General features: G+C 35.3%; 1 protein-coding gene across 11 annotated transcripts in view; it reads left to right on the top strand.

Annotated features, from left to right (window-relative positions):
* Positions 1 to 17,276, top strand: part of LOC143234765 (protein fantom-like) — an 84,432-nt gene that overhangs the window by 15,873 nt on the left and 51,283 nt on the right. For 10 of the 11 annotated variants that reach the window (XM_076472365.1, XM_076472360.1, XM_076472366.1 and 7 more), the window contains 3 exons: positions 2,413 to 2,487; positions 11,158 to 11,230; positions 17,205 to 17,275. In XM_076472365.1, the coding sequence (XP_076328480.1) occupies positions 2,413 to 2,487; positions 11,158 to 11,230; positions 17,205 to 17,275 (219 nt within the window). The remainder of the gene's footprint in view (positions 1 to 2,412; positions 2,488 to 11,157; positions 11,231 to 17,204; position 17,276) is intronic. The other variant, XM_076472368.1, reaches the window with a different exon arrangement.

Here is a 17,276-nt window from a genome sequence, read left to right as displayed (position 1 = left end):
CTGACATTTCTCTGTTTTTTGGGCCATAGCATGAGAACAAAACTTAATGTATAGTGTTAAATACTATTTGTGTCAAGGTTTATTTGTGAAGTACTATTACATTGATTTCTTCTAGTATATATCAGTACCATATGCTAGCTTCTTTCTATATAATTAAGACACTGTATGGGGTACCATGACAGTTATTTTAGACCCTAAACTTGATCAGTATGTTCATTCAAGCAGAATCCTTATGACATGCTCTAGGTGCATGGGGATTCTAAATAATTATGAATATTCTCATCCTGGCTCATTCAGTTGTCAACAGGGATCAGTAAAACATTACCATAGTGTTGAAATTTACTTTCTATATTGGTATGGAAGAATTAGCCACATAAACTGGAAATAATGATAAGATTATTCTTCTGTCATAACTCTTTTGTACAGTACTGTATAGTAGGATGTGTATTATCTCTAATAAAGTGGGTTGTGTACCACTTGTAATATAGTACATTGAATACCATCTGAAGTATAGTAGGTTGTGTATTATCTCTAATAAAGTTGGTTGTGTACCACTTGTCATATAGTACATTGAAGTATAGGAGGTTGAGTACTGCCTGTAAAATCTGTTAATACAAAGTAATAAAACTCTGTATTCTAAGAGCTTCAGAAAGGTGGACCTTTTCAAAGCACTTACATTATAGGATTTTATCATTTTCTATCAAGACTTCTTGAGCCTTTGTGTTTTTCTGATGTCGAGATTGTGATATGAACTGACATTTTAAAACTATGTATCAAGTTAGATATTACATTTTGATAGTTTAATTATTACTGTACATATATCTTTAAGAAAGTGAGTTGAATATGAAGGTAATGTTTAACAAACTGTAATTTTATAGATATTACAGTGTTTAACACGTAGATACTGTAGTACTGATGTTTAAGGCACTGTTGTGTAGATACTACAGTACTGATGTTTAAGGCACTGTTGTGTAGATACTACAGTACTGATGTTTAAAGCACTGTTTTGTAGTTACTGCAGTACTGATGTTTAACACATGTAGATACCTTAGTACTGATGTTTAACACATGTAGATACCGTAGTACTGATGTTTAACACATGTAGATACCGTAGTACTGATGTTTAACACACGTAGATACCGTAGTACTGATGTTTAACACTGTTGTGTAGATACTACAGTACTGATGTTTAAAGCACTGTTTTGTAGTTACTGCAGTACTGATGTTTAACACACGTAGATACCGTAGTACTGATGTTTAACACACGTAGATACCGTACAGTACTGATGTTTAACACACGTAGATACTACAGTACTGATGTTTAACACTGTTGTGTAGATACCGTGGTACTGATGTTTAACACTGTTGTGTAGATACTCGTAGTACTGATGTTTAACACACTGTTGTGTAGATACCGTGAGTACTGATGTTTAACACTGCGTGTAGGTACTGCAGTACTGATGTTTAACACACTTGTTGTGTTAGTACTGATGTTTAACACACTTGTTGTGTAGGTACTGCAGTACTGATGTTTAACACACTTGTTGTGTAGGTACTGCAGTACTGATGTTTAACACACTTGTTGTGTAGGTCCTGCAGTACTGATGTTTAACACACTTGTTGTGTAGGTCCTGCAGTACTTATGTTTAAGGCACTTGTTGTGTAGATACTGCAGTACTGATGTTTAACACACTTGTTGTGTAGGTACTGCAGTACTTATGTTTAACACACTTGTTGTGTAGGTACTGCAGTACTTATGTTTAACACACTGATGTTCTGTAGGTACTATAGTACTGATGTTTAACACACTGTTGTTTTGTAGGTACTACAGTACTGGTGTTTAACACATTGTTGTGTAGGTACTGCAGCACTGATGTTTAAGACCTTGTTGTTCTGTAGGTACTACAGTACTGATGTTTAAGACTGTTCTGTAGGTACTACAGTACTGATGTTTAAGACTGTTCTGTAGGTACTACAGTACTGATGTTTAAGACTGTTCTGTAGGTACTGTAGCACTGATGTTTAAGACCCTGATGTTCTGTAGGTACTACAGTACTGATGTTTAAGACTGTTCTGTAGGTACTGTAGCACTGATGTTTAAGACCCTGATGTTCTGTAGGTGCTACAGTACTGATGTTTAAGACACTGATGTTCTGTAGGTGCTACAGTACTGATGTTTAAGACACTGATGTTCTGTAGGTGCTACAGTACTGATGTTTAAGACACTGATGTTCTGTAGGTACTACAATACTGATGTTTAAGACACTGATGTTCTGTAGGTACTACAATACTGATGTTTAAGACACTGTTGTTCTCTCAGTACTATTATATAATTTTGTGTAATTTTATAGTTTTGTTATCAAGGATATAGTAAATGAGTATAGACTAGTTATAGAAGAATAAATTTTTCAGAGTCAGTCCAAGTGGAGCTTTTCCCCCATATGTAATTAATCTGCTAGATGAGGCTCGGAGTGAGATAAAGCAACTGTAAGTATTGGAATGGTATTATCATAGCAACTGATTATGTGCAAGTTGTTGGTCATTAATGATTGTGCAGTTTATCCCAACTATTTATGCTCATTTACTGCTTCCCTCTATTTGTACTCTCTTTTTTGCTATGCGAACCTTCTACTCCTCGACTTTTGAAATTTAAAGATTTCAATGTGTGTCTCATGCAAGTTGTTGTGTGCCACTTCTTCACCTATAGAAAGATAAAATTCTCACACAGTGTACAGACACCCTCTGTACTCTTCTACTGAACCATCAGTTCTTGTCGTATAAGCAGACGTGCTTCTGTTTTGCTTACGCTTCTTCATGAAGAGAATATGTTTAATTCATTTAGTTTTTATTCAAAGAGAATTCCTTCACTTTCAGATTTTATCAATTGCTTACAGTCTTATTATTTTTCACCACTCAGTTTGGTGGACGTTTCTTTAATATGAATATTAAAGTTCATGTCATCACTTTGGTGGCCACATAATTGATTAGTGTTCTTTCTCAGAAATCAGGTGTTGGTTATTCAATAGTTAATTTATCTGCTGGATGTCAAATGTTACTTGGATCATCTTTGATTCTGCTCATTGCCCCAGTTTTTCTCAGATAGCCATAGCCTGTTTAGACCAATGAGAAGTTTATCTGTTTCTGCCTACTGATTTGTTTTAGCTTCCAATTTCTCATCTGAGGAATCTGTTGGAAGTAACACATTTTATCTTTTTCCTATTTCTTATGAGCCATATCTTTTGTTACCCCATGATCAATCTTCTCACCCCTTTTTTGGCTCTTGCTCCTTCTCCTTATATACGGGTTCATGTTGATAAACTTGCCTCACAATTAGGTGATTGGATTAGCATGTCTCATCACCTGTTGGCCTCAGATCAGTTTCTGCTTTTATACTGTCATGCTGACTATTCTTTTTTGGACCAACAGTTTCTATGTTTCATATTGCCTGTTTGGAGGGAGGGCGGATGACTCCCATTTCTCTCTCTGACTGAGTATTCTTGCCTGTATCTTATGGTTAGAACTCTTATGGTATATTTCTTCTCTGAGGCTCTCCACAAATATTTTGAGGGATTTTTTAGGATACCCTTTCCTTTCCTTCCTCCATGCTAGCTCATTTGTTATTTTTGTTTTTGGCTTTGCTTATAATGTTTCTATGTTGCTGGAACCTTCTAGGTTATGATGCAATTTTAGCTGGGGTTCATTAACCATCAACTTATCTTTGGAATTAATATATGATCCCATTTCTGTGGTGATACATTTTTGATATGATCCTGGAAACACTAGAGCCACATATGGCATTGATCTAACACCTAACTCCCCTTTCCAACATTGTTGGAATCCCCTTCACAGTCTTTACCTGTCCTTTCTTCTTTGCCTGCTTTTTATCATCGTTTTTTGGTTTTTGATACACCTTGCATCACCACCAATACCAGTGACTACCTAATGGGTTTTGGTGCAGTGGAAGCTTGGTTTGCTACTTTTCTTCATCACTAGCATTTCTGCATTAAGGATCAGTTGGTTCATCAGGTTTTGTGAGGAGGATTTGAGATCTTTCTCCTTCCACAAGTTTTTATTCATCACAAAACTAGGGATAGGAAACCAATCATATATTATATCTTGTGTTAGCCACTTTGTTTACCTGCTTCTGTTTAACATGGAGTCTTTTATCACCCTGAGGTTGGTGTTTTCTCAAGGTGTAGGTTTATGGATGTCACCAATAGTTATTTCCATATACCTATGTCAATTTGGTCTTGTCCTTATTTTCCATTTGGCATATTTGGGGTGATGTATTTAGTTTTGAACCATACCAATTGGGCTTGCTTCTGCTCTTTATGTTTTCTGTCAGGTACTCTAGGCATTTACTTAACATCTCCATGTTCTCGGGTTGAATTTTCACTATTACATGGATGACTGATTTCTTGTGGCTGCAGTAACTATATTATACAAGCAGCTGCTCAATGTATTCCTAAAACCTTGACATGTTTTCCACTCTATCTTCATCCATGGTGGAATCCTACCTGTCACATGGCACGGAAGGCTCAAAAATGAGCCTGGGATACTTTCCGTAGATATCCCATACTCTTGAATGCATTGGGTAAGACGTCAAAGTCAGAAGGAATCTTGGATAAAGTTCACAACCAGCATATCCTCTACCACCAGTTCCAAAGTCATTTGGGACAAGATTCAATAGGTCGGTGGGCATTATCACTCAGTCACCCTCTCGATCTTGCTCTCTGATGGCCAGGAAGTGGCTGATACCCAGAGCATCGCTGATACTCTAGGTGAAAGCTTTTGCCAGATATCTAGCACTTTTGGTCTTTCTTACACCCTCTTAGTCATCAAGACTCGGGCAGAGCAATTACCTCTTTCCTTTCGAGCTGATTGTCTCTATGACTATAATCATCCCTTTACACTGGTGGAACTCAAACTTGCCCTTCATCAGTCTGGCAGTACATCAGTTGGACCTGATGATATACATTATGAGATGCTGTTCCATCTATTTCCTGCTTTTCTTGCTATCCTTCTGATTGTTTTTAACCTGATCTGGCAGGAGAATGTTTTTCCTGATGCCTGGTGCCAGGCTATTGTTCTGCCTTTCTCCAAGCCTGGGAAGGATCCCAAGATTCCCTGAAACTACCATCCAATTGCTTTGATGATCTGTCTCTGTAAGACCTCAGAGAGGATGGTTAATGCTCGTCTTGTTTGGTTCCTTGAATCAAACAACCTCCTCTCGCCCATCCTGTGTGAGTTCCGATGACAGCGCTACACCATGGACCACCTGATTTGACTTGAAATGTCAATCAGAGAATCCTTTCTTAAAATGAAAACATCTTTTATCAATATTCTTTGACATTGAGAAGGCTTATGATACAACATAGAGGTATGGCATTTTGCAAGACCTCCATATATATGGGTACATGGCTATTTGCCTATTTTTATTAAAAATTTTTCAAGGAACAGGAAATTCCGATTTCATATGGGTTCAACACTTTCCCATTATTTTCTACAGGAACTTGGAGTCCCTCAGGGCTGTGTTCTGAGTGTCACACTTTTCAGTATAAAGATTAATGCCATCATTGAACAACTCCCTCTCACTGTTGCAAATGGGCTCTATATCGACAACTTTCACATCTCATGCTAGTCATCGAACATGAGGTATATTGAGCGGCAGCTATAGACTGCCCTCAGTTGTTTACTGAAGTGGACCACAGCAAAAGGCTTTAACTTCTTTCTCTCTCTAAAACCATTTGCATGCACTTTTGCGACAATGAGGGTTTTCACTCTGATGCTGAACTCCGTATTGGTGAAGTTGTGCTGCTTGTGGTCCCTGAGACAAAGTTCTTGGGGCTTATGTTTGACCATAAGCTGACCTTTATACCACACATCAAGCAGCTATGTTTAGACTGTACAAGGACACTGAACATTTTCCATGTCCTCTCTTCCACCACTTGGAGAGTGAATCGTCATTCTATGCTAAAGATATATCATGTTCTTATTTGATCGATACTCGATTGTGGATCACTGGACTATGGCTCTGTCAGACCATTGGCCTTAAAGATGCTAGGCCCATTTCAACATTGAGGACTTTGGCTCTGCACTGGGGCATTCTGCACTTTCCCAGTTCAGAGCTTATACATAGTCTCATGAACCTTCATTGCACCTCTGCTGTTTGCAACACTGGAAATACTGTCTGCTATTTGCTGAAGATCTTTTGAACCATCCTTCCATTCCTATTTATACAGATGGTTCGAAATCAGGTGACTGTGTGGGCTCTGCCATGGTTTGTTGTGGTTCGGTGGTTTTGCACAGAATCCCCTCTACAGCTTCACTGCTGAACTGCATGCCTTTTCTCTTGCCTTGGATCACGTAGAAGCTAAACAGTACTCAAACTGCACGAATTATACTGATTCGCTTAGTTCTCTGCTGGCCCTGGAATTGCTTCACATTGGTTCACACCCTGTTCTCGTTGATATTCAAAACCGACTGGCCCATTTCTCTTTAACATCTACTTGTATCCAGTTTTTCTGGAAACTGGACCACATTGGTACTCACGGGAATGAGCTTGCCGAAACTGCAGCCAAGTCTATTTGCTCTGGCACTATCACTGCTGTGCCTGTCCCATACATGGACTATGGTCCTGTATTCAAGGCTCGGCTCTGTGCCAGCTGGCAGTCGACTTGGAGTGAGCAACACAAAAACAAGCTTTTCCAAATAAAACCCTATACTGGACTTTGGCCATCCTGCTTCCTCAAGGATAGGAAAGAGGAAGTTGTTCTAACTAGACTACGCATTGGTTACAGTTTTTTAACTCATCGTTTTCTTTTATCTGGAACTGTTGCACCAGTGTGTAGTTTGTGTAACACTCAGATCACAATCAGCCACATTTTACTTTTTTGTCATCATTACAATTCACAACGACGGCATCATTTTAAGCATATTCTGTCTCAAGGTTTGTCCATAACGTTAGACAGTGTTATTGGTGATGGCGACACTGTTCACCTTAGTAGTGTTTTTAGTTTTTTAAAGGCCATTAATCTTTTTAATGCCATTTAAGTTTTTTATTTTATATTTTACACCTTTCTAATGTGACACCTTTTTGAAAAACACAATTCATCTAGTTTAATTTGAAATTAGAAACTGGCCGTAACATTAAGTAACTCGAAACCAGGACTGGAAAGGCCAATTTCAGGTGACTGATGGTGGTTTTGTACTTACCTGTTCGTCTTCCTGGTGAGTTATGATTATTACAATCACGCTACAGAAAGTCCTTGACAACTTGAATTACTGTAGTTTTTCTCTTGACTTTGTAGACTAGATTTAAACATTGGTTTTATGCTATTCATGTTTTTTAAAAAAAACTTTTTGTTTAATTTAATTTCCTTTTATGAATTTTACTGAATTTACTTTTACCTTTTTACTAGACATTTGGTGCAGATAACCTAGCTGCTTTGTGCCATAAAACACTAAATCAACAAACCAACCAACTAACCTTTATCCAGATTGTTCTTTCCTTCCAAAGACGTTGGTGGCTCAGATAGGTAGCTCCTCTTTTTTGCCTTTTTCTCTTCCTTATATTTCTCATCTTTTATCATGTACCAGATCTGGATAGGATTCTGCATCCAGTCTTTGTTTTTATATTGCTCATACAGCTTTCTTTTGTAGTATCTGTTATTAACTATTTATCCCTGGCGGTCTCTCCTTTATTGATCTTTCACCTTTAACCCTTACTAATTGGGTCTAATGTTTGATCCAGTTGGTTTATTCTTATTCTAACCTGCTTTCTGTCTTCAAGAATTTGTTTCAGGTGTCTTCTCATCAGATTAGACATCTCACTTTTTCTCTCACTTCTTATCGTTGTCCATTGGAGGAAATTCTACAATCATGCATGTGGACTGTGTCTAGTATGTTTATCTCATATTAAGTATATGATATCACAGTTTCTTCTTCATTGGGTTTTCATCTTCCACTAGTGGCCATTCTTCAGTGATTTTCTATTAATACTTTCAGAAACATTCTCATCATTAATCATTATATGGATCCTGCTCTGTGATAAGTAGTGCCTGACCAGGTATTCTTTAACTTGAAATCCACACTACAACTTTATATTCCATGGTCTCACATGTTGTGATTGGATGTTCCACAAGATCATTTGTAGGTGAATAATCTCACAATATTTTGTAAACATGCATGTGCTTGATTGTACCACCCATGAATTATGTGGGTAAAGTACAAGGGGATAACTGCCCATTCCTGTCTTGCTTGTATTGAATAGCTCAGTATGGTTTACTTTTCAAAATAAGGTTTAGTGGTCACCCGTTGCACTGTCTCAGTTAGTGATGCTGCTCTGGACTCTCCACTGTGTATTCACCCCTCTTTCTTGTGGAGTATGGGATTCCTAACCACTTTCAAATTACAAATGTCTGGGGTGGTCAACAACATAGGCATCCTTTATAATGTTTATAACCATTCAGTGCAGAGTCTGGCAGAGGTATTCTATAGTTGTAGATGAGATAATGCCCCCCACTTTGCTATATACAATTACAAAGGAGTGATATGTAATGGAATGCATTTCATGCATTTAATTGGGTTTCCTCATTCTACCCCTGCAGGGATGTTGGTATCCTGAGGCTGGGTTTCTGATTTAGAGTAGAAACAATCAACATATGTCCTCACATGTTTTAGGTTGTCTGTCTTTGTCCCTTGATATCCTTCATCTGTGTTGTGGGTCACTCACAGAAGTGGTATGTGGGATTGTTCCAGTTCTGTCTTAATATGGGGATGTTACTGTTTTGAGTGGTTTCAGTCAGTTTCCAGTTGGGGAGTTGATTGCATTTAATAAATATCCTTTTGATACTGGATATTGGGTCCCTGGTTTGGGAATTCAATGATAATAATTGTGATATACCTTGGAGATGGAGTGATTCTCATGCCCCTAGTCTTTTGGGTTTGAGGAGAAGATGATATAATCTTCATTCTATGCCCACTGTGGATGCCATTTTCCAACAAATTGGGTGTTGGATATAGTTGATTTACCAAGTATGGTCCTTCATGCCCTAGACACTCTATACCTGAAAGCGCACATCCATTGTTTTACCCAATTTTCTATTTGTGTGATTGAGTTGTATTTATTTTATATGGTTCAGTACAGGACCCTGACATTGTTCTCTCCTGCTTAGATATGTTCCACTCTGTTACCACAGTTATCTTCTTCACATTTCACAGTGGGGCAAAGAGGTTCCCCTCATCTGATTTTTGGATCTGACATTTTGAGGGGATACTTTTATCATTCTTTCACTGGTTCTTCCTCTTCCTATTCATTGTGGAGTTCCAGCCAATTTTGTGAGTGAAGGTAAGTACCGTGTTGATAGTTATAATTTTCCTACACAGAAAATTTATTTCTGATAGATACTTACCTCCTCTCACGTTTCCCACTCATTCCTCTCCACTACGTCTCCTGTCAAATTTCTGTAGGGGAATATATAGGGATCAATGTGCACCATATAAGTATGTCATGCTCTTATTGGTGGAGAGGTGACACATGATATGCTTGAGAGAACGTTGAAATCTTTAAATTTCAATTAGGGGGAGCAACAACTTTTTGGCATGGAGATAAAAAAAATAGTCTGCATATAGAGGGCAACACTGAATAAGAATAACATTATTTCTAAGGGAGGTAAGTACCTGTTACGTTATCAGTATAGGAAAAATTATAACTTCTAAATAAAAGTATAAGAAAAATGTATTTAATTTGCTCTACCCATTTCTGAGTGGAGTTTAATTCTGACCTATGTAATTAGGTTACATTGGTCAGAGGTTAATATAAACCTTATGATCTAATTGTTCTTTAAACATGGAGAGTAAGGTGTTTTTTTCTTGGCCATACTATAAGGTGACTTAAGGTTTATGTAGTTCGTCTTCCAAGCCTCATGAGCAACAGTGTGAACATGTTATTTTGTAAACAAAATGTAACATTTCTCTCTGCTGTCTAGTACACTGCTGTAACTCTCTGACTACCAAAAATTAATCTTTTGTGTACTCGGGAAAATGAAGCAATACATTGTTTCTTTTATAAATGTTTACGTGTGGCATTTTATAGGTCCATGTTAATCTGTATTTCTGTGTTCTTCCAAAGTTACATTTTCTTCAAACATGTCTTCACTTTTAAAGTTAGGCAAATAATTAATGTTTGAACTGTCAGTATTTGGTGAAACAGTTCTTCATGATGCCTTTGCCAAGGAAATCATGGTCATAATAAATATTAGCATTTGTTTATGTAGTGAGGCATATTATAAGCTGAGCTGTACTAGTTGTTAACACCTTATGATACAGAAGTGAGACAGCTGGTCATTCATAGTGTTAGTTGTATTAAAAAGAAGGGTTTTATGTTGTAGATTTAGGTGTTTATCTGGTATATCTGTGTGTTAATAGAAGAATGTGTTAATCAAGTAAAGTAAAACTTTTAATCTCACATTTTCTCATGTTGGTAAAGTGATCATTTACTGAAGTAGATGTGTTAAATCATTATATAGAAGATGCATTAAATTATTATATTGAAGATGTTTTAAATTGTTGTATAGTAATTGTTAAATTGTTATATAGTAACTGTTAAATTATTATACAGAAGCTGTGTTAAATTGTTATATAGAAGATGTGTTAAATTGTTATATAGTAACTGTTAAATTATTATACAGAAGCTGTGTTAAATTATTATATTGAAGATGTGTTAAATTGTTGTATAGTAACTGTTAAATTGTTGTATAGTAACTGTTAAATTGTTGTATAGTAACTGTTAAATTGTTGTATAGTAACTGTTAAATTGTTGTATAGTAACTGTTAAATTGTTGTATAGTAACTGTTAAATTGTTGTATAGTAACTGTTAAATTGTTGTATAGTAACTGTTAAATTGTTGTATAGTAACTGTTAAATTGTTGTATAGTAACTGTTAAATTGTTATATAGTAACTGTTAAATTGTTATATAGTAACTGTTAAATTGTTATACAGAAGCTGTGTTAAATTGTTATACAGAAGCTGTGTTAAATTGTTATACAGAAGCTGTGTTAAATTGTTATGTAGAAGATGTGTTAAATTGTTATATAGTAACTGTATTGGTGTTTTTCCTTTTTTCTAAAGAGTAATACCTTTTTTCTTAAATTAGAGAAGACAGGTTGACTTCTCAAAATGTCCAAATAGAAGTGTATGAACAAGAAATTCAAACACTTAAAGAACAGGTAAGGTGTCACATCTAAGTTATTTAAATACCAGGTGTCACATCTAAGTTATTTAAATACCAGGTGTCACATCTAAGTTATTTAAATACCAGGTGTCACATCTAAGTTGTTTAAATACCAGGTGTCACATCTAAGTTGTTTAAATACCAGGTGTCATATCTAAGTTATTTAAATACCAGGTGTCACATCTAAGTTTTTTAAATACCATGTGAATCAAACCATGAAATATAAGTTATTATTTAAATGTAATTTTGGCTGCAGGAATGAAACCAGGACATCAGAGATATTTAAATGTGCTTAAAGCCACATGAGTCAAACCATGAGATGTGCTTAAGGTCACATGAACCAATCCAAGAAATCTAAGTTATTTCCTCAGAGGAGCTGAATTCATGTAGTATGGTTTTAAGATGTGAGGCAAAATGTAATTTTTATATATCTCCTTGTATGATTGAACCAGAGGAATCTGTTTGATGAGATATAACTACGTACTTAAATCTATGAGTTTCTCTGATTTTGTCTTTAACTAATTTGTGCCATTCTGCTTTTAATTCCATGTGGTGTATCCTTAGCACATTCACAGCTATACATTTTCACTTTTCATGTAACACATGCAGTTTCTTGAATTTATTTTATGTAAGCTATCATTTAACAAATGTGTGCCTGCTCATAATTGCTAGACTATATTTCAGCTAATCTGAATCTCTGCATCTTCTTTTGTCTGCTTACAACTGGTAAAGTGTTATAATGTTACTATGATCGATAAACTGTAACCTAGTATATACTGTAAGTTCACCATCTGGAATTCACGTACCTGAATCTGAACCTTCTAATACTCACCAAATCTAGTATCTACTCTGAGTGCATCATTTGAAGTTGACATACCTAGATCTGAACCCTCTAGTTGGTTATAACTGGTAAACTATGATAGTGATACTTACCAATCTTAGTATATACTGTAAGCTCATCATTTGAAGTTGACATACCTGGATCTGAACTCTGTACTTCATTATAACTGGTAAACTATGATAGTGATACTTACCAATCTTAGTATATACTGTAAGCTCATCATTTGAAGTTGACATACCTGGATCTGAACTCTGTACTTCATTATAACTGGTAAACTATGATAGTGATACTTACCAATCTTAGTATATACTGTAAGCTCATCATCTAGAGTTGACATACCTGGATCTGAACTCTGTACTTCATTATAACTGGTAAACTATGATAGTGATACTTACCAATCTTAGTATATACTGTAAGCTCATCATCTAGAGTTGACATACCTAGATCTGAACTCTGTACTTCATTATAACTGGTAAACTATGATAGTGATACTTACCAATCTTAGTATATACTGTAAGCTCATCATCTAGAGTTGACATACCTAGATCTGAACTCTGTACTTCATTATAACTGGTAAACTATGATAGTGATACTTACCAATCTTAGTATATACTGTAAGCTCATCATCTAGAGTTGACATACCTAGATCTGAACTCTGTACTTCATTATAACTGGTAAACTATGATAGTGATACTTACCAACCTTAGTATATACTGTAAGCTCATCATCTAGAGTTGACATACCTAGATCTGAACTCTGTACTTCATTATAACTGGTAAACTATGATAGTGATACTTACCAATCTTAGTATATACTGTAAGCTCATCATCTGGAGTTGACATACCTGGATCTGAACTCTGTACTTCATTATAACTGGTAAACTATGATAGTGATACTTACCAATCTTAGTATATACTGTAAGCTCATCATCTAGAGTTGACATACCTAGATCTGAACTCTGTACTTCATTATAACTGGTAAACTATGATAGTGATACTTACCAATCTTAGTATATACTGTAAGCTCATCATCTAGAGTTGACATACCTAGATCTGAACTCTGTACTTCATTATAACTGGTAAACTATGATAGTGATACTTACCAATCTTAGTATATACTTGTAAGCTCATCATCTAGAGTTGACATACCTAGATCTGAACTCTGTACTTCATTATAACTGGTAAACTATGATAGTGATACTTACCAATCTTAGTATATACTGTAAGCTCATCATCTAGAGTTGACATACCTAGATCTGAACTCTGTACTTCATTATAACTGGTAAACTATGATAGTGATACTTACCAATCTTAGTATATACTGTAAGCTCATCATCTAGAGTTGACATACCTAGATCTGAACTCTGTACTTCATTATAACTGGTAAACTATGATAGTGATACTTACCAATCTTAGTATATACTGTAAGCTCATCATCTAGAGTTGACATACCTAGATCTGAACTCTGTACTTCATTATAACTGGTAAACTATGATAGTGATACTTACCAATCTTAGTATATACTGTAAGCTCATCATCTAGAGTTGACATACCTAGATCTGAACTCTGTACTTCATTATAACTGGTAAACTATGATAGTGATACTTACCAATCTTAGTATATACTGTAAGCTCATCATCTAGAGTTGACATACCTGGATCTGAACTCTGTACTTCATTATAACTGGTAAACTATGATAGTGATACTTACCAATCTTAGTATATACTGTAAGCTCATCATCTAGAGTTGACATACCTGGATCTGAACTCTGTACTTCATTATAACTGGTAAACTATGATAGTGATACTTACCAATCTTAGTATATACTGTAAGCTCATCATCTAGAGTTGACATACCTGGATCTGAACTCTGTACTTCATTATAACTGGTAAACTATGATAGTGATACTTACCAACCTTAGTATATACTGTAAGCTCATCATCTAGAGTTGACATACCTGGATCTGAACTCTGTACTTCATTATAACTGGTAAACTATGATAGTGATACTTACCAACCTTAGTATATACTGTAAGCTCATCATCTAGAGTTGACATACCTGGATCTGAACTCTGTACTTCATTATAACTGGTAAACTATGATAGTGATACTTACCAACCTTAGTATATACTGTAAGCTCATCATCTAGAGTTGACATACCTGGATCTGAACTCTGTACTTCATTATAACTGGTAAACTATGATAGTGATACTTACCAATCTTAGTATATACTGTAAGCTCATCATCTAGAGTTGACATACCTAGATCTGAACTCTGTACTTCATTATAACTGGTAAACTATGATAGTGATACTTACCAATCTTAGTATATACTGTAAGCTCATCATCTAGAGTTGACATACCTAGATCTGAACTCTGTACTTCATTATAACTGGTAAACTATGATAGTGATACTTACCAATCTTAGTATATACTGTAAGCTCATCATTTGAAGTTGACATACCTGGATCTGAACTCTGTACTTCATTATAACTGGTAAACTATGATAGTGATACTTACCAATCTTAGTATATACTGTAAGCTCATCATTTGAAGTTGACATACCTGGATCTGAACTCTGTACTTCATTATAACTGGTAAACTATGATAGTGATACTTACCAATCTTAGTATATACTGTAAGCTCATCATCTAGAGTTGACATACCTGGATCTGAACTCTGTACTTCATTATAACTGGTAAACTATGATAGTGATACTTACCAATCTTAGTATATACTGTAAGCTCATCATTTGAAGTTGACATACCTGGATCTGAACTCTGTACTTCATTATAACTGGTAAACTATGATAGTGATACTTACCAATCTTAGTATATACTGTAAGCTCATCATCTAGAGTTGACATACCTAGATCTGAACTCTGTACTTCATTATAACTGGTAAACTATGATAGTGATACTTACCAATCTTAGTATATACTGTAAGCTCATCATCTAGAGTTGACATACCTAGATCTGAACTCTGTACTTCATTATAACTGGTAAACTATGATAGTGATACTTACCAATCTTAGTATATACTGTAAGCTCATCATCTAGAGTTGACATACCTAGATCTGAACTCTGTACTTCATTATAACTGGTAAACTATGATAGTGATACTTACCAATCTTAGTATATACTGTAAGCTCATCATCTAGAGTTGACATACCTGGATCTGAACTCTGTACTTCATTATAACTGGTAAACTATGATAGTGATACTTACCAACCTTAGTATATACTGTAAGCTCATCATCTGGAGTTGACATACCTAGATCTGAACTCTGTACTTCATTATAACTGGTAAACTATGATAGTGATACTTACCAACCTTAGTATATACTGTAAGCTCATCATCTAGAGTTGACATACCTAGATCTGAACTCTGTACTTCATTATAACTGGTAAACTATGATAGTGATACTTACCAATCTTAGTATATACTGTAAGCTCATCATCTAGAGTTGACATACCTAGATCTGAACTCTGTACTTCATTATAACTGGTAAACTATGATAGTGATACTCACCAATCTTAGTATATACTGTAAGCTCATCATCTAGAGTTGACATACCTGGATCTGAACTCTGTACTTCATTATAACTGGTAAACTATGATAGTGATACTTACCAATCTTAGTATATACTGTAAGCTCATCATCTAGAGTTGACATACCTAGATCTGAACTCTGTACTTCATTATAACTGGTAAACTATGATAGTGATACTTACCAATCTTAGTATATACTGTAAGCTCATCATCTGGAGTTGACATACCTAGATCTGAACTCTGTACTTCATTATAACTGGTAAACTATGATAGTGATACTTACCAATCTTAGTATATACTGTAAGCTCATCATCTAGAGTTGACATACCTAGATCTGAACTCTGTACTTCATTATAACTGGTAAACTATGATAGTGATACTTACCAATCTTAGTATATACTGTAAGCTCATCATCTGGAGTTGACATACCTAGATCTGAACTCTGTACTTCATTATAACTGGTAAACTATGATAGTGATACTTACCAATCTTAGTATATACTTTAAGCTCATCATCTAGAGTTGACATACCTAGATCTGAACTCTGTACTTCATTATAACTGGTAAACTATGATAGTGATACTTACCAATCTTAGTATATACTGTAAGCTCATCATCTGGAGTTGACATACCTAGATCTGAACTCTGTACTTCATTATAACTGGTAAACTATGATAGTGATACTTACCAATCTTAGTATATACTTTAAGCTCATCATCTAGAGTTGACATACCTAGATCTGAACTCTGTACTTCATTATAACTGGTAAACTATGATAGTGATACTTACCAACCTTAGTATATACTGTAAGCTCATCATCTAGAGTTGACATACCTAGATCTGAACTCTGTACTTCATTATAACTGGTAAACTGTTGTAGTGATACTCACCAAACTTAGTATATATTGTAAGTTTACCATCTGGAGTTGACATATCTAGTTCTGAATCCTCTTGTTGGTTATAATTGGTAAACTGTTACAGTGATACAAAACTTAGTATATACTATACATTCACTATCTTGAGTTTACAATTTGTAACTGAACCCACTAGTTGGTTATAACTGGTAAACTGTTACAGTGATACTGACCAAATCTAGTGTATACTGTAAGCTCACCATCTGGAGCTGACGTACCTGGATTTGAACCCTCTAGTTGGTTATAAGTGGTAAACTGTTATAGTGTTACTTTAACCTATTTACTGTAAAATAATACATTATGTAAGGTTACCATCTTTAGTACAGTGTTTGGATCTAACCCCTCTTGGTAGTGATTCTAATGACTGTAATTCTGTTTCTCTAGCTTTTTTATGTTTTGATGTTAAATCTATTTATTGTTTCAGGTGATTTCAGTGGTTTCTGTGTAATGTTTTTCACTTTATAAGTAGCTATAGTTTTTTATTTAACTAGTTGTGGAAATAGTGTTTATAGTGATGTATAATTTTATAATTGTGACATGCCTGGCTTGGCTCATCTTGTAGTCATTACAGTTGAAATGCCATATATTGTTTTATTCATACATTTAGTTTTTGTTGTGTGTGATGCATATAATGTTATAACTTGTGGATTAAAATTGATTTGTTTTAGCTGAGGGTCCGAGCTATTGAGGAAGAAGAGGAAATCTGTGCTTTAAAAGGACAGGTCTCGGAAGGACAAAAG

This window comes from Tachypleus tridentatus, chromosome 12 (assembly GCF_004210375.1).
Source record: "Tachypleus tridentatus isolate NWPU-2018 chromosome 12, ASM421037v1, whole genome shotgun sequence".
NCBI classification, from domain to species: domain Eukaryota; kingdom Metazoa; phylum Arthropoda; class Merostomata; order Xiphosura; family Limulidae; genus Tachypleus; species Tachypleus tridentatus.
Note: the sequence above shows the minus strand (reverse complement) of the source record. Positions and strands in the feature narration are given on the sequence as shown.